This window comes from Syngnathoides biaculeatus, chromosome 8, assembly GCF_019802595.1.
Source record: "Syngnathoides biaculeatus isolate LvHL_M chromosome 8, ASM1980259v1, whole genome shotgun sequence".
Taxonomy (NCBI): Eukaryota; Metazoa; Chordata; class Actinopteri; order Syngnathiformes; family Syngnathidae; genus Syngnathoides; species Syngnathoides biaculeatus.
Window position 1 is genome coordinate 14204868 of NC_084647.1, and position 27498 is coordinate 14232365.

The 27498-nt window shown below is 42.3% G+C and overlaps 2 protein-coding genes across 3 annotated transcripts; one reads left to right on the plus strand and one right to left on the minus strand.

Annotated features, from left to right (window-relative positions):
- bace2 (beta-secretase 2) lies at nt 1-18104 on the plus strand. Its single transcript, XM_061826571.1, has 9 exons — nt 1-641; nt 9382-9470; nt 9653-9869; nt 13048-13179; nt 13425-13559; nt 15087-15188; nt 15415-15564; nt 15644-15812; nt 16054-18104. The coding sequence occupies exons 1-9, from the start codon at nt 357-359 to the stop codon at nt 16293-16295; spliced, it is 1521 nt and encodes a 506-aa protein (XP_061682555.1). The 5' UTR covers nt 1-356; the 3' UTR covers nt 16296-18104.
- On the minus strand, nt 9928-27495 carry LOC133504383 (transmembrane protease serine 2-like). Of its 2 annotated transcripts, XR_009795939.1 has the most exons (14): nt 27248-27495; nt 26498-26615; nt 25469-25561; nt 25263-25379; nt 24909-25038; nt 24718-24828; nt 23902-23945; nt 23490-23652; nt 23231-23403; nt 21774-21875; nt 20194-20336; nt 19474-19626; nt 19225-19330; nt 9928-10014 (listed from the first exon to the last, which is right to left on the minus strand). XR_009795939.1 is itself a non-coding variant. In XM_061826572.1 (13 exons), the coding sequence occupies exons 1-13, from the start codon at nt 27305-27307 to the stop codon at nt 19313-19315; spliced, it is 1425 nt and encodes a 474-aa protein (XP_061682556.1). In that variant the 5' UTR covers nt 27308-27495; the 3' UTR covers nt 18129-19312. The 2 variants fall into 2 exon arrangements, 1 of the variants encoding a protein (XP_061682556.1); XM_061826572.1 differs by lacking the exon at nt 9928-10014 and having other exon boundaries at nt 18129-19330.
- Between the last annotated feature and the right edge of the window lie 3 nt (nt 27496-27498).

Consider the following 27498-nt stretch of genomic DNA (forward strand, 5'->3'; position numbering starts at 1 on the left):
ACATTTATTACTTTTAAACATCTTTCTCCCATTTCGAACTTGTGCAACACTTGAAAGACGATCGTTTCTTTTATTTTGAAAGTACCTGCAGGAAGTAAATATGTTGGAAACGTGTTCTTCGCCAAAAAGGCGAAGTAACTTCAAGTTTCTCTTTCCCCACAGCTGCATTAAAAAAAAAAAAAAAAAAAAAATCGTCGGCCACATTGTCAAAATGAGGACATGAACAGTTTCTATTTGGCGTGCGGAAGTCGGCGGTGATGGAGTTTCAATAATGGCTTCCCGACAAACTCCCAGGGCCAAACTTTTGTAACTGGAATCGTGAGCGCCCCCAAATTGAAGGAGAAAACAGCAGGACCATGGCACGTTGTGCTTACGGCACTATTTTGGCATTGGTGTGCGGCGTTTCCCTTTTCGGCGTGGCCAAGGGTTCTCTGTCCATACCTTTGAGAATCTTCCCGGGGAAGTACAACGTGTCGTCGTCTGTCACTCGCCTGGTCGCGCTCGCTCCCGATGGGAAGGGTCTGTCGTTGGCCTCCGACCCCGGCGGTCGGGTCGACTTTATGGACATGGTGGGCAACCTACAAGGGGACTCCGGAAGAGGATACTACATGGAAATGTTCATCGGCACGCCCGGACAACAGGTACAATTGGCTGAATTTGATCTATAAATTAAATACTGTATTGATTTTTCGGTATATAACTTGCATGTGTCCAAAACAAATGGCAATACATACATCTCTCCGTTTTTTTTTTTTTTAAATCGTAAAACGTATACCTCGATACAACTAATGTACTAAAGTAAAAGTTTGAATTACAAATTTAAAAGTTTACTGTCAATTAAGTACCAGTTTTGAAAACTTGTCTTAAAAAAACTGCACACATAGTTTCCCTCTTATTAATTAAAATGGTACTTGGATTTTTTTTTTTTTAAACCAAGAATTTTCTATAAAAATTCTATAGACTTTGTACAGAATAACTTGTTCTATAGAACTTTGGCTGTGATTTCCTACTTGGGTCCTGAAGTTCTATTTTAGAAATTCTTTAGAAATGTTCTGTAGAATTTTTTTTTTAGCAGGGCGAATTAGTTGTTTTACCCACTTCTCAATATCAATTCATGTTTCTGACAACATGATGTGCAGAAAACAATAAATTCTCTATATGAAGTAATCTATTCACATAAAGAAACTGCCTGCAACTCAGTGAATTATTATTATATAGGGATGTAATATCAAATACTCCAGGAAAGGTGCAGGCCTTGTGTCACAAAATATATATTTCAAATCTGTTCCAAGGGGGAAAACCTGTAGTTTGTGTTTGGAATATACATTACGTTGTGGTACAAGTCCCGGAACTTCTCAAACACACCTTGTAAGGGCTACTTTCAGGACTCATAAATGAATATCTTATTTCATCTGGAGAAACAGGACTAATCTGTGGGGGAGGGGGCGAATATGTAATAAAGATTTTCTATTCTTAAAACCAACTACCCAAACAGACCAGATTACTGCGTACAATAAAGCACAGCTATTTCCTCCTTAAACTTGTTACCTTGGTGGAACCTGTTTTCTTTTTTCCACAACATGATTCACATACCTGCTCGGAGAAAATGAGGAAGTTTAATTCCTGGTGTCTTTGAAAGTGTATTTAAGTCTGAAACTTTACAATGGAGAGAAAAAAAATGGCAAAATACAATTGATAGATATGTTAATGAGATTTTCCCCATGCACTCAGTGGTGATTTAAGCTTTTAGTCACCACAATGGGGATGCACATCCATGGAATCCAAAATCAAACATTTCCAGACCAGTTGATAGAAATGAGATGACCCAGTTGGCTGGCAACCTCGTTCACCAGATGTTACTCCCCTGGACTTCTTTCTTTGAACTTATGTTCAAGACATTGTGCACCGGACAAAGATACAGGACCGACCTCAACAACCCGAAAGGAACACGTCATTGATTGCGTGTGCCATGATGCACGTGTATAAAACGAACCACAAAACTTTCATTTTACCGATTTGTGTCGTCATTTCATTTCGTGATAAATATGTCAAATCGTGGAGATTTTATAGACACTAGTGACGGACCAAAATGAAAATACTTGTCTGAAACTGAAAACCAAAAATGAGGAAACCAAGGCTGAAAATAACAAAATGAATGATTAATGGCAATTAGTACAATTGCCTTTATGGCAATGACTGTATATCATCTGCACAAAAAAATCTAACACTTTTTTTATGGGCAAGGGGGGGTTTATAGCAATCTATTTGGACATACTGTACCATACCACGATATAAAATCACTTTAAAAAATGGTCCCTGTTACTTTCAACCTTTTGATTTGAATATTTTCCATGAAAAGTTGTTCATGACATGGAACATGAAACTACGGTACTGTAAAAGACAAACATAATTTACGTGTTTATGAACATGTCAAATCTGACAAGGCTAAATCTTTCAAGTTTTCCAATTTCAATTAACGCCCAGGGAGCAAGGCTCACGAGGGTCCATGAATACAATCATCTTTATTTTCAACTACGATTTGTCTGATTGTAGAAACAGAGTCGGTTCCCACGGCTAGAGCAATAAGCTACAAACATTAGCGCCAGCTGTATATCACTGTTAATGCACCGTGTGCGTTATCCTAGCTCTGCGTGGTTCTACAGATGCCGCATAATTTGTTCACCGTGGAGTAACTCGCAATATTATTTATCATTTATATTCTCTCAAAACACGGACAATTGGAATCTATCAAAGTCTAATGACCGCGTCTCATGTTCATCAAGGAAGAGTTATTTTGCTATATGTATCTTGATCGTTTTAATCTCGCCGAGATTTTGACGGCCCATAGTGGCCTCGAAATTGCCAGACTGAGTCGCCCACGCAGCATGCCAAATCATCGCTGGTGGCCCACCAAGCTTTTGCCACAAAAACGTGTGGACTGGCTGCGCTTTTTGCTTGCATCATCTCATCATCCTATTTGGGCCTCTTTGTTATGGTAACAAAAGTCTTTTGTCCGATAACCCAAAATGCACTATTGGGCCATTTTCGGCTAAAAATGTCTGGTAACAGAATTTTCAGTGTATCCCTATTGGAGACACTCTATTTTTGGTCCCATTGGATCGACTGTACACATTTCAGACATGCGTTGTCACATTAGTAGATTAAAAAAAAAAAAAAAAAACGCAACAGGGTTAGAAAATCTCAATTCACACCATTCGCAATTAGTAAATTCCCATAGTACATAAAAATAAAGTTGCACACATGTCGAGCTCATGACAAAGAAACAAGTGGCATGGCACCACAATAACTGCGGGGCTATTCCAGTCAATTTCAAGCTCGTGTGGAGAGTCCTTTCCAGAAAAGGAGCAGCAACAATAACAGCGATTCAAGAAACCAAGAAATGAATAATACATTCGGACAGGCAGTCGAGGAAAGTAACTTTAGAATATCGAGTTACCAAAACAGGAACAACAGAAAAATGTCAGACGATCAGCGTGACGACAAAAACATCAGACGATGGAGTTACTTTTCCCTTGCTAAAACTTCATTTTTTGAAATGGTTCACCGTGGGTGAGGTTTTAGAAAGTCAGTTGTGGGTGGCCAAAAACTGAGCAAACAGAGTTACTCTTCCTGTTCAAAAATAAAAATGTTCATGTAAATTAAAAATTTGCATGTATGAATACATCAAAACCGGAATTGTGGAACCCTGCCCAAGAATTCAGCCATCACATACTTTTTGTTGTTGTTCTTTTCCTTTCGGCTTGTCCTGATTAGGGGTTGCCATAACGTGTCATATTTCTAGACTGTCACGTGCATCTTCCTTTCAAACACAGTCTTCATGTCCTCCCTCACAAAATCCATCAACCTTTTCTTTGGTCTTCCTCTCGCTCTTTTGCCTGGCAGCTCCATCCTCAGCACCCTTCTACCAACATACTCACTCTCTCCCCTCTGGACATGTCCAAACCATCGCAGTCTGCTCTTTCTAACCTTGTCTCCAAAACATCCAACTTTGGCTGTCCCTCTAATGAGCTCATTTCTAATCTTGTCCAACCTGTTCACACCAAGCGAGAACCTCAGCATCTTCATTTCTGCTACCTCAAGTTCTGCTTCTTGTTGTTTCTTCAGGGCCACCGTCTCTAATCCGTACATCATGGCCGGCCTCACCACTGTTTTATAAACTTTCCCCTTCATCCTCGTGGAGACTCTTCTGTCACATAGAACACCAGACACCTTCCGCCAACTGTTCCACCCCCCCTTGATTCCGTTTCTTCACTTCCTTAACATATTATCCATTGGTCTGTATTGTTGACCCCAAGTATTTGAAGTCTCTTATCTCTTTATGAGCATTGTTGTGTGATGATTTTTTATTAAAGATTTTTTTGGTGATCAACCGTAATAAAGACACTGGTCACATAGTCATTTTCGGTCAAACATCACTTTCTCCACGTTCTTAGGGTCCAGGACGGAGATGTGTGAATAACGTCAGTCACTTCCCTCCTGATATGGTCTACCTCCTCATTTTCTGTGCCTGTGACTTTTGAGGCAGACAGTATACTTGCTGAAAAATATGCCATCTGAATTTTACAGCCATTGTGGCATTAATGTTACGATGTTCAACGGAATTAATCAGACAAATCATTTGGAAACACAAAAATTCCCGCAAGTAAAGGAGGGCAGTGTAAAACCGTGGATTTCAGATTATCATAATGGCGGGGGGGGGGAGTATCACGTAGCATTGTGGCTTCAACATTGAGCGATATCTTTGGACATGCAACTCGGCGGCGGGTTGTGTAGAACCCGCACGGTCGGGATACTGTGGTGTCTGTGGAGCGCATGCGGCAGCTGCTCTCTGCAGCCTGGAGGTGTGTAGGTAGGCTCAACCTCGCTCAGTTGCGCTCACATGATCGTCGCCTGATGCTCGCCTGTGAGAACCACTGTTTCCTAGCAGGCAGCTGACCGGGATTACGAGGCTCCCAAGAGCACTGAGCTGCCCCATACTTGCACCGAGCAGCCACTCACCAATCATGGCTGTGCCTGCTCATTTTTATTAGCATTACACAGAAATATGCTTGTGTGAATTACTTCATTTAGCCTACATGGTATATGAAGTGCCTAACAAGATCATATTAATGTTTAAGGGCGACTAAGCGCTCCCCGGCGGATTGGACTATTAAAAAAAAAAAAAAAAAAACATGCTGCTTTAGGGTGTTGGAGTTTGATTACTGTTGATTGGTTCTGTGTTTGCTACGCCGCTTAAACCTTTGCAAATGAGCTCATTAGTAACTTCAATGTTCTCAACTGTCTCGAGTTTCACAGATTAGAGCTTTTGGAGAGGCTTAGCACTTCAGCCGACAGTGTCGCTGCCCCGCTTTGTCAACCTCAGCAGCACTTGCTAAAGTGTATTTCCAACACAACTTCTTTTTTCAAGCTGTACAATTGAAATATTCAGTGCAGACATTTTGTCAAATTCTTGAGGTCTTCTGCAGATTGTATCACTAAAGAGAGGTTTGGATGTGGCAGGTTTACGAGACTCAACGTGAGCCACATTTCGGTTCATCATCTTGTGATTTGGTTCAGTATTGGAGGCTTGCGTGTCCACAGTGAGGCGCGTAGATAGAATGGTCACAATTGCACAAGATACACCAAGAAACCCACCCACAATTGTGTTTTCTTCCCTGTCAATTCTTTGATTTTGAAGCCTGGAACGATACAGTATCAAAACCAAAACTCATAAGACTCTACGTCTGAGACTTCAAGAATACACAAATGCAGTCTACTGTGACAAAGTATTCAATGTGTTAACCAGTCACTGTGATTTGACGGGCGCGTCTGCGCCTGCGCACCATCACACTCTCAAATCTGCACAGTCGAGCACGAAAAATTACACACTTAAGATTTGTTACGTCTACAAATACATAGGTATTGAAAGATGTCGCTTATTTTGTGTACTCTTGACCAATGTTCCCTCTAAGCTGCGCCACTGCACACTGTCGCACACTCTCGGCGCACATGAAAACCGATCCAGCGCAGTGAACCACAGCCTGACATCTTATTTATTTATTTAACACGGAAGCACACGAGCTGCTGCTCAGCCTACTTCTACGTCCAAGTTTACCTGACACCGCCCCCCTCCGCTCTTAAAGGGGTACACTCATAATTACAGACAAAACACACCCCTGCAACTTTATATCTGCGGGAGTAACTGACCACACCCGTACATTTTTCAAATGTGAGTGACTGTGTTAATAAATTGCAGCACATTGATAATTATATTATGGGCGGTAATGTGGAGGACTGGTTAGAGCTTCTGGGGACTGGGGTTCAAATCCCACAAACTCCACCTGCATGTTCTCCCCGTGCCTGTGTGGGTTTTCTCCGGGAACTCTGGTTTCTCGCCACATCCAAAAGACATGCATGAATTCGAGACTCTGAATTGGTTGTTTGTCTCCATGTGCCCTGCGACTGGCTGGCAACCAGTTCAGGGTGTACCCCACCTCCTGCCCGAAGATATCTGGGCTAGGTTTCAGCACTCCCGCAACCCTTGTGAGGATAAGCGGCTCAGGTAACAGATGGCTGGAGGAAATACTTAGCCCTTTTATGAATCACAGAGAGGGGATCTCCGTGATCTGCTTTTATACTTGAACAAACGACAACTTCACTCAGTATTCGTTTGCGGTGAATTCACCATCTTTCTGTTTTGAGTGCTTGCAAGATTCTGACGTCATAATAGGAACGGTTCAAGTTTCACTAATTACATAAATGACGGAGCCGTTATTAGTGAAGCACCAAAGTGTCCCTGTGATTCTACAATATTGGGTTAAGCCATCACCATTATTAACATAAACCGGCGCCGTGATTGCGCCGCTCGCGGTGTTAAACGAGGCAGTGTCTAAACGAGCCACTAATTGCCGCATGTGTTCGCGTGCGGCAGAGAGACGGGGCGAGGTGTCGGCTGGAGAGCTTCGCATCTGCTAATTGGAACAAACAGGTGGCAGATGCACGTTGTCGCCACAGAGACGCCGCCGATTAGACAGCGAGAGATCAAGCGCGTGTGACTAAAGGCCGCTCGCTTCAGCATCGCAGTGGGGGTATTTGAGGCGCAACGCCAAGCTGAGCGAGTAACAGCGTCACCAGAGAATATAGGCGGAGTTACTAGAAGGAAATACCCAACTTGCCCCTTCGCTCCACTCCACATTAAAGTATCACATGGCTTGTTTGTCCAGTTAAGGCCCATAATAGTGATGCAATCTGCAACACACAGTCTGTATTTTACATGGCGCAGTCACAATGCGTGGAGAGGTGCCAGTACAATCAGGAGGAAGTGATAAGCAACACATTGTTGGAAACCATCTATGTCAAGCGAGGTTCCGGTTTCAGTGCCAAGACGGTGTGATAAAACTGGACCGAGCGTGAACCAAAGAAAATGTCTTCACGTTTTTGCAGGATCACTTTAAATATAGCAAGAAACAGAGAGTCGTTAGGTTTGCGGTTTGAAAGAACATTTTATTATGCCCTTTTTTTCTATTTATTGACTGGCTATGTACAAGCATTACCGTAATTTCCCAACTATAAGACGTGACTCTTGTCACACGCTGCGGATTGTACAATGGTGCGGCTAATTTATGCATTTTTTTTTGTAACAGCTGCCAGGAATATATGTCGAGGAACACGCAAGTTTAATGTAACTTTGAGCTTTGTGCATGAATAAAATTTGCATGAACACACCGTCATGGAAAATGCAAGAAAAAATGCATATGACGCAGCTTTTCAAGTTAAAAGAAATTGAGCTGGCATAAATGAATCGATGGGGAGATGCTGGAAACGGCAGCGGGACGAACTGGAGCAATGTAAAAAGACGAAAAAAGCCTTCAGAGGTATTTAAAGCAGGTGGCCTGAACTGTGTTGCTGCTGTGTTACTGCCGTGTCTCAGTGACTTTTACCGGTATGTTTTTGTTAGGCGGCCCTGTTAGTGCTGTGTTACTGCCGTATTGCTACTGTGTCACTGCTACGTCACAGGCACTGTTTGGGACGAAAAGCTAAGGTATATTATTAAGACTTTGAAAACTCTTTCTGTGTACCGTCTTTGTAAATATCTCAAGTTTCAATGTGGGCATGTGGGGCTTATACACAGGTGCGGTTTATGTATGTACAAAATGGTCTTTCCTTTTAAAAAATGTACTGGCTGAGGCTTATAATCCAAAAACTAGAGTACTTATTTTCTCAAGATGAAAGCCGCATCCAGATATTAGTCGGTGATCATTTTCATGATCCAATTCATAGATTATAAGTTAGAAGTGTTCACATTCTGATGTCAACCTGTAACAAAATCAGCAAAGGGCGAAGTAACTGAGCTTTTCTTGTTTGTAGAATACATCTCATTTTTAATCCAAAAGAGATCCTCACTTATACATTTCTATATTTGGAGTGTTTCTTTTGGGTGTTTCCCAAGGGACGTGGTCACAATAGAGTTTTCTGTCCTCGTTGTTTTTGTCCAATATCATGGTCAAAAAACATCTTCAAATTAGAGTAAAACAGAATACCATCATTACTTCTCAACATACAGCATCTCCTCGACTCTTTTGTTTGGTCTGCTACTCGGGGAACCCCTTTGAATGCCGAAATTTTAGCTAAAAATGTCGAAATACAAGATGTTATTGTTAGTGGTCCTAGCTCACGCCATTAAAGCCTGTAAATGTGTCGATGGAACTTATTAATTTTTTCACATTACATCGGTTTTCATTTGACCTTTCAAGTGTCAGAGAGTGTAAGTGAATTTTTTGGGGAGGGAAAAATGAGCACAAAAGTGCCATTAAATACTTTGCAGATGTTTTACTGGAACTGAATATTATCAAAGGCATAAAAGAGTGTTGGGGACAGATCAGATTTCGAGCTTGCATTTTTTTTTGGCATGAGATCCGTGAAGTTGTGCTTCACGCCTCAGGTGGCTGCGAGGTATTTGGTGAATTAGCTTGTTAGGGTGAGGGATTTGCTTGCACAAAGGTGTTAATGTGAGCTTTTTTTTTTTCTGTGGTAAAGGTTAAAGACCTCAGTGTCAAATTATCTCGTTCTTTCATTTGATATCTGGAAGATGACATTATCTCAACTGCAGTCAGTGTTAGGTAGGACCGGACAGGTCATGCTCTCAAGCTGTTGCCGCGGGCTGTTACGGTTGATCAAGGTCAATGTTGTAGATCAAATCTTACAAGCAACATTTTTTTTTTTTTTAACCACTCTATGGAAAAGGTCCATCATATGTAATCATAGTTTGCCTACCATTAGAATCTGTTGAAAGAAATATATAATCTCTGCAAATTAGAGCAGGGTATAGATTTTACCACAAGTCAATGTTTGTTAAAACAGTTCCTACTCTGTGTCTTTCAGCTGAATATCCTGGTGGATACCGGCAGCAGTAACTTTGCAGTGGCTGCTGCTTCACACCCGTTTATTACTCGCTACTTCGACACCGCACTGTGAGTATCTCGAGCTCGTTGGAAAATGTTCAAATGCTGCATTAAGCGGTTTGAAAAGTAACATTTTAATTCAGTGGTTTGACTCTTGTGACGTTAAGATAGAATCCTCATTTGTAATTTTGCTTTAATGTCACCAATTTGTCCTACATACAGTAAATACCTTACTGTGTGTTTTCATGTAGCTCCAGTTCCTTCAGGTCAGAGGGCCAAACTGTAGCTGTCAGGTACACGCAGGGAAACTGGATGGGGGAACTTGGCGTTGACCTCATCTCCATCCCCAACGGCCCAAACGGTACCATCAGCGTCAACATAGCCGCCATCTTGTCATCGGAGGGCTTCTTCCTACCTGGGATCAACTGGCAGGGCATCCTCGGGCTGGCCTATCCCATGCTGGCTCGGGTAAGTTAGTTAACCTGCGCTGCTCCCGAAATTATCGGGAAGATAAACATGTTTCATGTGTGATTGTCCTCAGTGGAGCCTTCACAAACACAATCCAGTCTGTCAAGTCTCCAGTTTCGATGTAGCGCCAAGCTCGTCAGGGAGTCTGAACAAGAAAAGCGTTTGAAAATGGATGCATGAAAAAAAAATAATAAATTACACTTTGGCGATCCTGTTGCGGAAAGCGAGTCAACTTCACGCATACATAACTCTTCATGTGACGTGTAAAAACAAGCGAACAGTTTTTGTACACTAGAAGTTTACAAACAGAGGAATTAAGTACCGTAATTCCTGGCCTACCGAGCGCAGCTGGTTATAAGCCTCACCCAGTACATTTTGCAAAGGAAATACTGTTTGGTACATACATAAGACGCAGCTGTGTAAAAGCCGCAAGTGCCCACATTGAAACATGAGATATTTACAAAGAAAGAGGATACGCAGAGAGTTTAACGCTAGCGCCACTGCGGTAAAGTTAGCGCTATTGCGGAAACGCTAGTGCCACACTAACAGGCCCAGTTGAAGAAAAAAAAAAAAAACATACCGGTAAAAATCACTGAAACAAAGCAGCAAGACGGTAGCACAGCGCTAACGCTAGCGCAGCGCTAACAGGGCCGGTTAAAATAAAACTTACCGGTAAATATCACTGAGACACGCCAGTAACACACCAGCAACACGCTCGCACAGCGCAAACGCTAGCGCAGGGCGAACAGGGCCGGTAAAAGTCACTTCCTCTGCACATATATTCCACCAGTCTCATTCTTACCTTTTCCGGTCGAGTGCCCCCATGTGGCCGTTAGAAAAAATGCACAAATTAGCCGCATCCCCGCATAAAGCGCAAGGTTGAAAGCGTGTGGAAAAAGTTGCGGAAATAACGATACTCATAGATGAAGATTACTGTATGTGTCGTCACCCTCTCCAGAATATTGAAACATCTGCGTTGTTCTTCTATTATGATTATTATTGTTAACTTGTGTCGTGTTTAGCCACATCGATCTGGGCAGCCAGGACTGTGACGTCTGTTACATATTCTTACATTGCGCTTGGTCCCACTTCTGGTTCTATTAAATGTTTAGCATCACAAATGCACACACGCACTCAAAAAAAAAATAAAACACGCGTGTGTTTATCTTCACCATCTTCCGTGAGAGTTGCTGACAGGTCACATGATGAGTGGGCGAGCTCGTGAGTTGATGTCATGGCTTTTGAGGCTTACTTTTAATTCACATACACCCGTTCCTGACATTCAGGCCTGACCTGCTGCGCATTTTCAAAAAGTTTGCCATTGTCAATGCATTTTGAAAAAGATGTGATATGAGCATGTGCTTTCAAATCGTGATGCGAAAGGCCCAGCAAACACGGTGTGAGGGGAAAATGTCACGATGATTTATTTCATACACCTTTTTTTTTAAAACATGGGGGAACTTCACCAAAGATACTGCAACGATGACTGAATTGTGGATCAAACCTTTCACCCAGGTGATGTTACATAACAGCCAATGTTTTTATTTGATTGTTTTTGCTGGTTTATTTTCACAAGGCAGGGTATTCACCTAATTTGAGTGATTTTGAACTCTGGATGAAATGAAAATGCAAAATGCTGTTATACAACCTAATGAAGCGTAGCAATCCAGTACAGTTAAGGCACTGTTTTCTCTCAAGTGAAATCTGATTATTTAAAAACTTTAATCTTGGTCGACGCGTCACAGTTGGTACAAAACATTCAAACTTGTACGTAGCCTTAGTTTCATATTTTTCACACACTTTTATTCACTTCGTTAAACTTTTGTGTTTGTAAAACTGTAAAACCTCTCTTAATCTCATGAAATTATGGCATATCTTTCCCTAGTAGGTGTACTGCTCAAAAGACCAAAAAGATTCATTTGGGCTGACTTGATGTGAACCAGATTTTGTTGAAGAACGTTCACAGTACATGTAAATTTACTGTATCACAAAGAAAATTAGACGACACCTGTTGGAATTAAGGTAAACGAGAAAAGAGATTAAATTGAAAGTCATAATGAGATTTAAAGATTGATGTGTGGATCCCTGTTAACGTAAAAATTGATAAATGTGGATTTCCTGCAGTGCAACAACTTAGTCCATGTGTTAAATAGTACGTAACTATATTAATGGAGATCTTTAATCTCATCACGATGACTTTAAACCGCGTCCTGTCGACTTTAAATGTCGTTATGATGACTTTAAATCATGTCTTGACTTTTTTTGTTTGTTTGTTTACACTCTGACCCTGATATGCGGTCGTAGGACGCACTGGGGTCATCAACCACCACCGTTCATAATTCAGAAAAATAAGTATCAATGTGATTTTTGGCTGTTGCAAGTTGTCCGATTCCCGATATATCCATCCATTTTCTTAGCCACTTATGCTCACAAAGACAAACAATAGCTGCACTCGCAATCACACCTAGGGACAATTTAGAGTGTCCAATTAATCTTGCATGTTTTTGGAATGTGGGAGGAAACCGGAGCGCCCGGAGGAAACCCACGCAGCCACGGGGTGTACATGCAAACTCCACACCGGCGGGGCCGGGATTGAACCCGGGACCTCAGGACTGTGAGGCCTACGCTTTACCAGCTGATCTTTACAGTTGAGGCACCGCCCCGCCTCTTGTTATGTCATGCAATAATTTCGATACTGTTGGGGCAAGAACAGCTAAAGCACAAATCAAACGTATTAAAAGATTTCCATCAGTACAGTGAGTACAGCAACCCCTGGCATGATAATAGTGACACATAATGATATGCCCATTATTTAAATGAATTAATGTACTTGTATCATAAATAGGGACTGATAGCCATGCATAGAAAATGCACGGTTATCACGTCAGGAATTTGAATCGATTACCTTTGCTGTAATCAATTAAGCCGTGTGATTCGCGGATTCGTTCCCGCTTTATTTGCTTCCCTCATCACTGTCTTATGGCCCCGCATCTCCTGGGAAATGAATCTCAAATAATGCAACCACTGTTTTGAGTGTTATTTAAATGTCGGAGGAATTTCCTGGTTTGCCAGCAACTACATAAAATCATAGATTGCAGAAACGGCGAGCGGCGAAAAAGTACCTCGTCCAGAGCGCAAATGAGCGAGTGTGGTTTTTGTTTTGTTTTCTCTGAATCAGCCAGATTCAACCGTGGAGCCCTTCTTCGACTCTGTGGTGAGGCAACTCGCTATCCCCGACGTCTTTTCCCTCCAGATGTGCGGCACTGGAATGTCGGCGGGCGGCTCGGTCGACCCCCCGGGTGGCAGTCTTGTGAGTAGTCAGCAGTGGTTACACGCGGAGGAATTTCATTGGAAAATAAATGATGGCAATACAATACATCAAAGAGGTGGATTGTAAAGGCCAACATTTTTTTTTCCCCAGTATGTGCGGATCCATTGATATTTTCTTTATGTAAACACCAGAGAAGATGTGAATTCTTGTGAAGGAAATTCCTATTTTATTGTGATCTGATGATAAAATGTTGTCTGCTGTTTTCCCCCGTGTGTGTTTTTCAGATCATGGGTGGGGCTGAACCATCTCTGTATCGGGGGTCCATTTGGTACACCCCTATCGTTGAGGAATGGTACTACCAAGTGGAGGTTTTAAAGCTGGAGGTTGGCGACCAGAATCTGGACCTTGACTGCAGAGAGGTGATTGTTGCATTTGGTCAAATAGGCAACACCGTTTCAACACAATGACCAAAACTTACTTCAGAATTTAATTTTAATATAACAACAACCCCCGCTGCGGTGGATCAGCTGGTAAAGTGTTGGCCTCACAGTTCTGAGGTCCCAGTTCAATCCCGGACCCCCCCCGAAGTGGAGTTTGCATGTTCTCCACTTGCCTGCGTGGTTTTCTCCGAGCACACATCCCAAAAATATGCAAAATTAATTGCCCCTAGGTGTGATTGTGAGTGCGGCTGTTGTCTGTTTCTATGTGCCCTGCGATCGGCTGGCAACCAGTTCAGGGTGTACCCTGCCTCCTGCCCGTTGACAGCTAGGAAAGGCTCCAGCACTCCCTGCGACCCTTGTGAGGATACGCGGCGAAGAAGATGGATGGATGGATGACAACAACCCACAGCACATGTCCATGTACATGACAAAAACGGCCTCCAAAGCAATTTAAAAAAAAAAAAAAAGGTCCAATTGAAAATGTGTGAGGGTTCCACAAAAGAGACACGCATCCTCATAATTTTATAGATTTGAAGAGCATTTGTTAACAAGAGTTTAACAATATGAGTCAGAAGACGACAAAGAGACTCCTACTGATAACGCTATCAAACGTGCAATGTATTGTCCCCCTGATTTGTACATTCATATATCCATCCATCCATTTTCTTTGCCGCTTATCCTCACGAGGGTTGCAGGCGTACTGGAACCTATCCCAGCTGTCAACTGGCAGGAGGCGGGGTACACCCTAAACTGGTTGCCAGCCGATCGCAGGGCACATGGAGACAAACAGTCACACTCATAATCACACCAAGGGGCAATTTAGAGTGTCCAATTTATGTCGCATGTTTTTTGAACGTGGGAGGAAACCGGAGTGACGGAGCAAACCAACCCAGGCACAAGTACAACATGCAAACTCCACACAGGCAGGGCCGGGATCGAACCCCGGACCTCTGAACTGTGAGGCCAACGCTTTATCAGCTGATCCACCATGCCACCACATTCATATATATATTCTTTTATTTTTGAAATGATGGGACTTTTTTTACATTAAAAAAAAAAAAAAAAGGATGATTTTTCAACACTGGGTGTGTCGGTATTTTATATCCTTTGCTAAACAAAAACAAAGTAGCTCAGCTAGCCTGCCTCACATGTTCGAGTGAAGTATGGTAGTTGAGATCAAAGGTTAAAAGAAAAAAAAAAAATCAATAAGGATGATCCTTGTCGCAATTATCAACCCATCTTTTGTAAGTCAAATCAATAACCCCATTGAGTCCGATATGAGCATGTGGCACATGGCCGAGGTCCATTATTAAATGATCGTCTCCACCACATTTTGAGTGAACTTCCCCAGAACTCGGTAAGTCTCTCAAAATTCTTTTGTCTCAGGGCTGAAGGTCATTTTGGTTCGTGTTTCTCAGCTCAAGAAAGAAGTCGAACTGATGTGTGTTTTTTGTTCTCTGCCGAACTGACGAGTCACACTCCTCCCTCTCGCCTTTTCTTTTTCAGTATAACTTGGACAAAGCGATCGTCGACAGCGGCACGACGCTGCTGCGACTTCCCGTCAACGTCTTCAACGCGGTGGTGGACGCCATCACGCGCAGCTCTCTGGTACGCCGCCGTCTCCCGACAGCCGGTGATGAAATGCGTTGTCGGGGCTACGAGATGTCGGGCGGGATGGCAAAGTGCGACTGTTCAGGGATGCCGTTTCTTCGGCAGACTACGGAATATGCAGTTTGTCTTTAAATACGGTGTACTTCTATCCCTCCTTAGATCAATTCATCTCGAGTTCGAACTCAAAAGTTGTTGTTGTGTTGCTACGCTCTCACTCATTCAGATCCAGGAGTTTTCGGCAGGGTTCTGGGACGGGACCAAGCTGGCTTGCTGGATGAGGGGCGACACCCCCTGGCGGTTTTTCCCCAAACTGTCCATCTACCTAAGGCACACGAACACCAGTGAATCCTTCCGCATCACCATCCTTCCTCAGGTACGGAAATGCCCGCAGGGACATGCCTCAAAAGATTTACAGAATATCGTCATCACGCTTTCTTATCTGTGTATTAAAGTTGTACATCCAGCCAATCACAGACGTGGACGGTACGCTGGACTGCTACCGCTTTGGGGTCTCTTCATCCGCCAACGGCCTCGTGATCGGCGCCACCGTCATGGAGGGTTTTTACGTGGTTTTTGATCGTGCCCAGCGCAGACTGGGCTTCGCACTCAGCGACTGCGCAGGTGAGGCTGCATCGTGTACTTTTGTAGTTGGGACACACAACTTGGTTTGTTTTTAGCAAATAATCATGAACTTTGAAATGAATAGTAGTTTGGTATAAATGTTTGGGAACTGAGGATTGTTGAAGCTTTGTAGGCGGAATTCTTTCCTTTTTTTTTCAGCAACGGGAGTTTCGTTCACCAATCAGAGTTCGGAATAGCTAGCTGGTTCAAAATGGCGTCTGCATTTTCCCGATCTCTGCAGTGAACGGCGGGGTGGCTCTGTCCCAAATCGACGGGCCCTTCTCCGCGGCGGACGTGGCGGCGGACTGTTCGGGCCGGGCGCTGCGGGAGCCTCTCCTTTGGGTGATCTCCTACGCTCTCATGGCCGTGTGCGCCGTCATCCTGGTGGTCCTGGTCCTGCTCCTGGTCTTGCCCTGCCGACGGCGAGGCTACTCCGGGGAGATAACCGACCAGTCGTCTCTGGTGCGGCACCGCATCAAGTGACTGAGAGGGGAGGCGCGGGCGACGGGCGCAATCGGGCTGGGCGCCGGCGGGCAAAGCGCCGCCGCCGAGGTGGAAAAAGGGGTGAGGCCGCACCATGAGGTTGACGGGGAAGGTTCCGCCACTTTGGAGAGGGACAATCCTGATAAACTCTCAAAAGACACTGTCAGTGGTGCGCAATGATGTCACGATTTGTATTTTAACCCTTGAAGTGCTCCCATGTCCATGCGGATGGCTGAAGCAAAAATATGAATCTGTGCTTTTCTTGGACAAAATAAACACTCGATAACTTAGAATAGTGTCGAAAGATTGAGATATTTTAGTAGTTAATAAATTAAAAAAGTAAGTTATACATTATATAGATTGTCCCTGCACTGAAAATATTTCATAATTGGAGTTTTTGGATTCATCGCGTACAGCAAACGAAAACTCCACTTTTTTTTTTTTTTTTTTTGGCAGCAATTGGCCTAAAAAGTATTTTCCCATCCACGTACAAAATCTATAAAAATGTGATTATTGAAATAAATTAACCTTTCCAGCATGTTCTAATTTATTGACATGTATCTGTAGCAAATAGTGAAGCGTTCCAAAAAATTGAAGGTCGGATTGAAAGTTCACAAGCTCTAAGGCAGGGGTGTCAAACTCATTTCCCTCGCGGGCCACATCGTGGTTCCGGTTTCCATCAGAGGGTCGTTATGACTCTGGAACCATAATATTTAATCATATCATATTTACATCATCAATCTATGAAATATTTTTGGAATCAAATCAACGGTAATGTGTTTTTCAACTACTCATGTTTGGTAACACAAAAATGTAATATCTCAACTTTGTCGGTTATGATGCGAGACAATTTGCAAAGACAATTTTTTTTTTACAATAATAGTTGAAAGTGACACTCCGAATTTGGGTTGGCAGGCCGGATCTGGCCCCCGGGCCTTGGGTTTGACACCTGTGCTCTAAAGTATCTTTTGGGTTCATCGTGAAATTTCACCCGGAACCAGAATTTTTGAACCTTTTGTGAGTAGCGCATGTATTACAGCTGTCATTCGCCCAGCAGTTGTAATCATTTTTTGGTAGGTCTGTTGCAGCATGCGTTTCCCCTCCCATCGGTCACGGACGGTTGTTACCCTCTTTGTTCCTTTTCAATTCGCCTCCCAAATTACGGTTACATGCGAGGAAGGTAAAGCTGCTCGAACGGTTGCTGACCGTATTGGAGGCCGTGTGTCAGGACCGGTCCAAATTATTTGCGTTTTGAGACAAGCTGATCCACTGTTCCCTTTTGACAATTTGTTTTTGTAAAAAGGTGAAGAGCGCCTCTACGCTCTGACCAGAAGCGTCTCAAAACGGGCGACTTTCACTTTTCTGTTTACAAGACCAGTTTTTGGGTTGCACTCGTGAAGCCCAAGTTGATGTACAATTCTGACGCCAATTCTGTGCTGTTGTCTTCATGTAGTTGTACTTATTGTGTTGGTGTTCAACTGGATATTGAAATGTGTTTGAATGTGATTTTTGAATATTTCTGAATTTTGGCACATACTGCACATTTGCAACGAAGTAATACTGTATTCCTTCTTACTTAACTTACTGACTGACTCAAGAACAGGCACATCAAAGCTCCTCGACCCGAACATGCTTTGTAGCTTCTTTTTAAAACCTAAATGTGGTATCTAGTGCCATCTAGTGGAATAGATGGCGACTGCAAGCAACTGACCCCCGAAGAAAGCAGAGTTCTTGAAAATAAATAAATAAAATGAGTGTATTTTTCATGTGCTAAGATTGTAAATGCTGCAAATAAAGAACTCATGACCACATTGTGTATTAATTTTTCCAAAGTATTTTATTCGTCTTACTCAAGTGACTAGAGGACTATTTTTTTTCACTCGTCATATTCTTCTAAAGTACAGGTGTCAAACTCAAGGGCCAGATCTGACTTGCCACATGATTTTAAGTGGCCCACGAAGCCAAATCGAGATTTCCATGATTCTTGTAAAAATCTGTGTAAAATTTCAAAATGTCTTATATCATAAATGATAAACTGTTGAGATATTACAAGCATTTTTGTGTCACCTAGTTAAAAAAAACACATGACCCTTGATTTCTGATTCCAAAACTACCTCATAGATTGATGATGTAAAAATGATGTGATGATTAAATATTTTGGTTCCACAGTCATAACGGCCCAACAACACTGTGGCCTGAGATAAAAATGAGTTTGACACCCCAGTTTCAAAGTAACAGTACAACTACCAACCTCTGCTGTTTTGTGGTGAAATAATCATCCCCATTCACAAGAAGACTGGCTATGATTGTGAAAAAAAAAAGACATGAAATCTGACAAAGACCATTTATTATTGGGATTTTGTTCTAATTTGTGATGTGAAGTCACTTTGTCGTTCATTAACTGCAAGAGACACCTGAACATTACGTATTAACGATTCACGTCTGAAGTAATAAAGCAAGCTATGCCACAACCGAAAAGTGAATAAAGCTGCCTTAAAGAAAATGGCTATGCCCGCTGCGTTAAATTGTAGTAATTGTAAAATAGTGGTAACTAAATCAAAATGATTACGGTATTTTCCGCACTACAAGCCGCACCTTCAATGAATGGCCTATTTCAAAACTTTTTTCTTATATAAGGCGCACCGTAAAAGGCGCATAGAATAGACGCTGCAGTAGAGGTTGGGGTTACGTTACGCATCTATTAGATGGAGCCGCAATAAAGGCTCAATATTGATCCATATATAAGGCACACCGTCGGCTTTTGAGAAAATTAAAGGCTTTTAGGTGCGCCTTATAGTGTGGAAAATACAGTATATAAAATGCATGACTGACTATTCAAACTGGGTTTTCAGAAAGAGAGAACATAAACATTTGCAGACTTATAGGTTATGCAAATACAAAATGAGAAATTATTGGGTAAACAACTTACACTATGTTGCCAATGATATGGGTTGGGCGGGGGGAGATTAAACCATTGGGAAACAGCATCTTCAGTTCAATTTGTGGTCTCCATGTCTTCAGTCATTTTGATGTTTCTGCAAATATATAGAAACGTGAACATTTGCCTTCCTGAAAAAAATAATTGGCTTAGGAGTGTTTTTTTTTATTGTGGGGCGAGGGAGTGTTGTTAATCAAAAAATGATGTGTTAAGTAGAAAGAGATCTTTCATTTTGTTTACCTTCATCTGATGGTGTATCCAGTCCAAGAAAAAGGTGACGTTGCTGTAAACACCCGGCTTGTTTGGGTCGCTGCAGCTTTCCGGCCAAATATTGTCCCCAAGCAGCCACCATAAGCCGTCGCTCTGAGCCACCACAGGCCCGCCGCTGTCGGTCTAAGCAAAGAACTCATCAAGTTCATTCGTTGAGCTGCTCTACAGTTGGCTGGAGGCATATTAGCAGCGAGATAGTTAAAAAATGACAGGATAATGGTGCAATAATTCCACCAGTCTGTCAATATCTACATTTTATAGTTGCGCAATCATTAGACTGATTTTAAACAATTGTAGATATATTTTGAAGACATTATTTTCAGCCGTGTTTTGTATTCTAATGCAGATTTGTCTTAGTTCACATGGCTTTTATCACAATTCATGCGGATGATTTAATCACATTTGAGCTTTTATTTTTCTAACGGAAAAGTATCTCAGTGTAATCATGTACTGTATTTACAGCATTTTGTTTATCTGTACCTGGATCGTGACTGTTTGCCTCTCGCAGTAAAGGAACGACACTGAGCTCTCTTCTTCTTTCCGCCTCATGATGTCAATGTTTTATATTTTGTGCTGCGGCTGAACCTGACATGTTTATTAAGGTTTGTTTTGTTGCAACAACTCCTTACTGGTTTTCTGCAAACTACATCTTGGTTGGAATACCTTAAATAAAATAAAGCTGATTCTGACCTTCACCCCGCATGCGTCCGATCCAGGTTGCACTCCTTTGGCGCACAGCATGTCCTTCGATATTCGTCCGTTGTAGGTCGCCGAGCTGTTGCACGCCGCAGCGTTCGTCAGAGTGACCTGAGCTTCCATAAGGTGTGGAGAGTCTGAGGCGCAGCAGAACATCACGTTACATTTTTCATCTCGAGCTACATGCATTTTAGGTGAGCCTATGAGATCATGTGTAACTTTGAAGGGGGACGGCTGAACCTGAAGAAAAGTCACTTTCAATTATGGGTAATTGTATCAAATACAGTAGACGGGTCTCTGGAGTGCCTGCACAATCGATTTCGCTCTCTGCTTATTTCTAAAAATGTGCCTGCACCTTTCTGAATTTTGCAAATATGTGACGATTCAGCTATCGTAATTTCCGGCCTACAGAGCGCACGTGGTCACCGAGTACATTTGTTAAGTAAATACCATTTGGTACATACATACGCCACAGCTGTGTAAAAGCTCTAAGTGCCCAAACTGAAACACGAGATATTTACAAAGAAAGACGGTACGCAGAAAGAGTTTAGTGTGGCGCTAATGCTAGCGCTAACGCTAACACTGCCGGTTATAATAAAACTTACTTGTAAATATCACTGAGACACGCCAGTAACACAGCAGCAACATGCTAGCACAGCACTAACGCTAGCGCAGCACTAACAGGGCCAGTAAAAGTCACTTCCTCTGCACATAAAGTCAACCGGTCTCATTCTTACCTTTTCCGCTCGAGTGCCCCCTTGCGGCCGTTAGAAAAAAGGCACAGATTACCTGCATCACCGCATAAACCGCAGGGTTAGAAAGCGTGTGAAAAAAAAGTTACCAAAAAAGAAATTACGGTAATTCGCATGATGAAAGCCCCCAAATCGAGTTACTTTACCCTTGGAGGGAGCGAATATGGTTAAACTCTTTCTGTGTACCAAAGCTTATGACCAGGTGCGCTTACGCTAGCGCCACATCACTGCATAAACCGCAGTGTTGAAATCGGGTGAAAAAAGTCACAGCTTGTAAACCGGAAATTATGGTGACTTTGGGAGAAAAGAAAACGTCTTAAAGTACCTGACATTTTGCTGCATTTTAGTATCAAAAGTAGTGTTCTAATATTAAATTAATGTAGGTATAGAAAGTAAAGGATTTCTTTTTGGTTGGAATTTTGAGCTTTTATTGAGTTGGATTTTATTTATACACCACCGAGATTAGCTGCTAGCCGGCCATTTAAAAACGAGACTGGACAGGACTGAAAAGGGGCCAAAAGAAAGTAACAATATCACTAAATTGTTATAAATTAAAATTCGTTCGTAAATTCGTTATAGTGTACAGTAACGAAAGCTCTGCTCGCCATTGGCACGAGACAGAACCACCAAATGTAATTCCTTAACCTTTATTTTGAAACAAAGACACATGGGAACGATTTCAAATGGTGACAGAAATGTACATAATCTCATTTAAGACAGCAAACAGGGATCGCAACAAGTAAAATACATATACAGTAAACTGTGTGTAGATATAATTATATACTTTGTGCAGACAAAGTATCAGCTTGTGTAGTGCCTTACCTCCGCTGAGAGCAACAACGTATCCTGTTGTCCAGCCATTTACAGGGACGGAGATGTTAAGACCAACGTTTGGGAGGCACACGGGACCAACATTACTGGAGGCTGTCAAGGCAAATACATACTGTATCTTAAAAATATATCATTTCTGTTTAAAGTGTGGCTTTTATTTGAAAGGAGTCCCTCATTTGTACACTTATTTTTCCTTCTGCATTACTTTTGGGAACCTGACATGTAACATGAGCGTTTTTAAATTGTGTCCTATAAACCCCAAAAACTTTGTGGGCTACTTGGGGATTGCTACAAAATCGGTAAAAGACCGAAGCACCAAATCCACCCCGTGGCCCCACAAAAAATGCTGTTTGTATGACAGTGAGAGGATTTAGTTATGGTTCTTGTACTTACCGTAATTTACGGCCTATAACCCGCATCTTTTTTCACATGCTTTCAACCCTGCGGTTTATGCGGCTAATTTGTGCTTTTTTTTCTCACGGCCGCAAGGGGGCACTCGAGCTGAAAAGGTAAGAGTGACACCGGTGGAATATATGTGCCGAGGGAGAGACTTTTACCGGTCCGGCCCTGTTAGCGCTGCGCTAGCGTGTTACTGCCGTGTCTCAGTGACCTTTACCGGTATGTTTTTTTTAACTGGCTCTGTTAGCGCTAGCGTTAGCACGGCGGCGCTAGCGTTAAACTCTCTGTACCGTCTTTCTTTGTAAATAGCTCGTGTTTCAATGTGAATTTCAATTTGGGCATTTACGGCTTTTACACAGCTGCAGCGTATGTATGTACCAAATCCTTTACAAATGTATTGGGTGAGGCTTATAACCTGGTGCGCTCTGTAGGCCGGAAATTACGGTGCTTACTCCATAGGGAGGCTGAACCATAAACCTGAGAAATGTGAGACGGATGTGCTACCCACTAGCTCGCTGTGCAGGGCGAATGTAACAATTAAATGAGGCACAGTGTCAATTATTTGAAAAATATTTTAAGAAGTCAGGCGATCCCTGACAGTTGTGAACATTGTTTGCCTCACAGAGTCGAGGTTCAGTGTTCGAATCTACGCTCCCCATGTTTGTGTCTTTCCCTGGTATTACAGTTTCCCCGCCATTCCGAAAACACACTTTTACTGTCCTTAGGGGCTCTATTTTCGTGACTAGTCGAATGCCAGCCCTGCGATTAGTAATTTCGTGGACCGACGTACAAAGGCGCATTGAAAAGTGAGACATTTGCATTTTCCCAGCCAACTTCAATCCTACCCAATGGAAGTGGCTTCTGTCACTCCCTTTAAAAGGGGTGCAATATTCTCATATGGAGTCAAGTCACTATAGGCGAAACCGGACACACTAATACATGCATGACTGGAGCATTGAACATTAGTTACTATATACAGAATAAGTAGTACTTAGTAGTTTGGACTGCACTGTTGATGGTACACAATAAATTGCTCTGCCGTCCCGTACCGGTGAAGTCTAGAGGTTTGGTGAGTCTCATCAGAGCAATGTCGTTCTTGTGAGTGATTCTGTCAAAGCCTTCGTGAGCAATGATGAGACTCACAGCATGAGCGGGGTTAAAGAGAATGCCCAAAGGGTCCACAAGCCCCGCATACACTGACCAGTCTTCAGGGCTGGATGTCCTGCGGAACATACAGAAAACAGAGGAGTTGGTTTAAGGATGGCACAACTACTGTATTACGAGCGTTGCCAACCTGTGAAGACTCACATTACCGCACAGTGAGCCACTGTGACAATCCAGTAGGGGGAAATGATAGCACCTCCACACCGGTGGGAATTTTTCAGCTGCAGGCTGACATGCCACGGCCAGGACCCGAGGGAGGCCTGCTGGCCCTTAGAAACCCTGCTGGAGTTTACCCCTCGGGTGCAATCTTGGGGGATGAAAGAGCACCACAGAAACGACAAAACATTCACTGAAATTGCAATCATGTTCTATTTTGGTTTTTCTCTGTGGGCTTACAGGTAAAACGAAGCCTGAGCTGGAAGAGTATTTAGCCTATTTATTAAAGTGCAAAACTGAAAAAGTTTGGGCAGACTAATCTTTGTACAATTACAATTTGTTACAAGAATCGGAGCGTTTTTAACAGAAAAAGTTACTACAAAAGTATTATAAGCCATACCTGTACATAGCAATGTCACAACAGTGTTGTCCGGACAGTCATTGCTGCAGAAGGTAAAGAACAGGACAATTGGGACACAGTTAGCTTCTGTATGTTTTTAAAGGTCCCCTATTTTGGTGATGCTATCATGGACATAGTTCAAAAGTGTCAATTTCATTTCGAAAAATACTTTGGTTTTTGTTGCACAAGTATCTGGAAAAAGCCCCTATGATGGCTACTTACTACTGTTTGACCCAGTATTGTACACGCTCCTGTTCATATATGGGTAAGAATGCCCCCTTTTCCCAAGTGATGCATATAGATTCAAGAAATTTGAATTATCTGCTATTTCAGGACTCTTGTGAGGAAAAACATCGAGAACTCCGGAATGCGTCATGGGTGTCAAACTCAAGGCCCGGGGGCTAGATCCGGCCCACCGGATCATTTTATGTGGCCCGTGGAGGGAATTCTACCATCAACTTCCATGAGTTTTGTGAAAACCTCCGGTAAAATTTCAAAATGTCATATATCATAAATGGTAACGTTGAGATATTACAAGCAATGTTGCGTTACCAAGCATGATTAGTTAAAAAACGCATTACCCTCAATTTCTGAATCTAACACGAGCTCATAAATTTAGTGTGTAATATGACGAGAGTATTAAATATTTTTATAGTTTCACAGTCATAACGGCCCTCTGGAGGAAACTAACTGCAATCCGGCCCGCCACAAAAATTAGTTTGACACCTCTCCCGCTGGGCAAATGTAACGTCCTAAATATGAGGAAAAAGTTGCTTTGGTAAAATATGGGAGCTTAAAGTTCAATATTCTATTAACCTGAACTCAACCTGCTGCACTATGGGGACGTGAGGGTTTGGGTCCGACTTCACCATCAAGAAGCCATCATCAGAGTGTGCCTGACGTAGGCCCCATGTAACACTCGTGCTCCTGTCAAAGCACACAACAAGAACCACAACAATATATATGTGGAATCTTCCGAGAGCCAAATACACAAGACCTCTTCTTACTCGCTGTATCCAATGTCCCGGCAGCTCGTTCGGGCCTGTTGGGCTGTCCAGCCATGAGAACAAACAGTCGTCCATTGTTTTCTGTGAGTTGAGAAGATCTGAACCAGGAAACTGGAGCCATGAAGTCTTACTGACCACAGAAAGAAAGTAAACCAGTTGGAAATATTCAATACTGGAATAAATGTCATTTTAGAAACAGTCTATCATTTGTTCTTTGGCCGACAATCATTTTCTGCAGCGCTTGACCTCATTAGGGCCAATCACGAGGACTAACCACTTGTTTATCATGCTACTCTTATTTTGGATTCTTTCAGGAACAAAAATTAACACAATGATGACTTTTTTTTTTTGTACCACAATAAGCTTCATCTTGGCCTGCTGGGCAGTCCACCAGCCCATCACACCACTGGGATTCCCACACACAGCCTGTATTACCACCGCATGGGATTCCGTGCACGCAGGCGGAGGAATCTGTCAAAAAGGACACAGTATGGATATTTGAAGTCACGGTGTTATGGTTTGGTCCATTGACGATGAGGAATACACAAGGACGTAATTACAGTAATAAGCCAAGAGGATGCCGGCCAGGAGGAAGAGGAGCAGCGAGCAGATTGCAGGAACCGCAATCCACTTGACACATCTCTGTTTGGAATCTATCACAAAACAAACACAACATGTTTAGCAGTATTCAAGACAAACTCGACAGTTTTAGAATTTGGGTCATCCAGTGTGTGTGTATATCCAGGAGACATATATACCCATAGAGTATATATGTTACATATTTTCGTGTATAAACAATATTTGCCTTTGCATGTTGTTATCTTTAATGAGCCATTGTGTTGTTGGCAAGAAAAAAGTGATTTACTGGAAAGGATAACACCAGCACCTGTTACAATCTGAAGTTCCGTTACATTTGATTTACTGTTTTTTTGGGGGGTGTTTTAGAGATATTAACTTATCAATCCAAACATTTTCATAGCTGCTTATCCTCACAAGGGTCGCGGGAGTGCTGGAGCCTATCCCAAACTGTCAACGGGCAGGAGGCGGGGTACGCCCTGAACGGGTTACCAGTCAATCGCACCTAGGGGCAATTTTAGAGTTTTCAATTAATGTTGCATGTTTTTGGGATGTGGGAGGAGAAAACTCACACAGGTATATTCCCCCAGGTATATGTAGCAGGAGGGAAAAAAACTGCATAGCATTCGCTTTTGTGATAATAACATGCCAAACATGGTAGTGGATCAATAGTAAGAATTTGTGGAAAAAAATACAAAATTGGAAAATTTTAACAGAGGGGGTATCGGCCCAAAGGTTTTCAATAAACAGAATAACTATATAAAAAAAAAATAGTAAGCAGAGTTGAGTATTTGAAACTCCCCTCTGGCAGTAATGTAGTGAGGAGGAGAAAAGTTACTTTGCATAAGAGATAGCAGAAGGGAAAATTAAAATAGTATCCACCTGTTTCCATTAATTCTAAAGAATATCAACTTCATGTTGTAAACAGGCCTAGATTTGACAATGTTAGGTAAATTAAGAGATCACCATCATTATTTCTGTATTTATACATTTTGGTTTAGAAGGTAAAGTACCTTTTTGCTGTGGAGTCGCAGGGGTGATTTCAGGCAGAGACTTTGGGGCCAAATGGTGAACATACTGAGGCATCACTTCTGAGTGACTTGGGGGTCGGGTCCTGCCAATGGCCACCCACTGAAGAGGACAATGACACTTTAGACAGCTCCTTTATCCATCTCCTCAATACAAAGGTTCTCTCCTCACGTTATTCTGGAGTAGTTCCACAGTAGTTAATGAAATACATCCCCAATGAATCTAACATACATGCTTGTGAGATGTTGCGAGGGAGTCGGGAGTGGGGGACGCTCAAATATAGTGAGCGCACAGAAAGTGCATTCAACAAAAGGCTCAGGTCACAATTCTAACCCAGGTCCGTGTAAGTGTGAACAGCCGTAGCACAACAATGTGACATATTGATTGGCTTTAATATTTAAATGAATTTTTAAAATGCATATATTTTATTTAAAATAAAAAATATACACATTCCACATACAGGTGTCAAATATTTTTTCTAACCACATCTACAGTTTGACTGATTTGGCCCAGCAGATCAAGTTGAAGCACAAAAGTTTAGAGGCTGCAAATTCACATCTAACCCACAATCAATGGACAATTTATACTCTTTAATATTAAATAACAGACATCTGACGAAGAGGACAAAAGGCTGGATGGACAATCAGGATGACGTGGCACAAATCATAATTGTATACATCCAATATTTAATTGATATATGCATAGAACTATACAAATATTGAAAAACAACTTACCGTATTAGTGCTCATTTTTATTTTTCTTGACAATGTGTCCTCTCGAAAATGCTTTTCCATCACTATTGCCTAAATGTTCACAATTTAAATCTGCTTAACACTAAGCCTTGCCAAAGGTGAAAGACATGTTGTTTTAGACAAGCTGTTCCTTAAAAAAAAAAAAAGAAGAAAGAAAGAAAATAAAAAGTTCTCATGCTGTCACTGCGCTGTGTCACCAGAGATCAAATGAGTGCCCGGTGAGGCAACGTGGA

Bases quoted from the DNA above. Each gene is read 5' to 3' on its own strand.
- LOC133504383 (XM_061826572.1), bottom strand. From the start codon at position 27,307: ATGGAAAAGCATTTTCGAGAGGACACATTGTCAAGAAAAATAAAAATG. The intron at 23,946-24,717 runs GTTAATAGAATA...TACCTTCTGCAG, and splicing joins GTGCAGCAGGTTGAGTTCAG to CAATGACTGTCCGGACAACA. The intron at 21,876-23,230 runs GTACGGGACGGC...TTGCCTTGACAG, and splicing joins CAAACCTCTAGACTTCACCG to CCTCCAGTAATGTTGGTCCC.
- bace2 (XM_061826571.1), top strand. From the start codon at position 357: ATGGCACGTTGTGCTTACGGCACTATTTTGGCATTGGTGTGCGGCGTT. The intron at 9,471-9,652 runs GTGAGTATCTCG...GTTTTCATGTAG, and splicing joins CGCTACTTCGACACCGCACT to CTCCAGTTCCTTCAGGTCAG. The intron at 9,870-13,047 runs GTAAGTTAGTTA...TCTCTGAATCAG, and splicing joins CCTATCCCATGCTGGCTCGG to CCAGATTCAACCGTGGAGCC.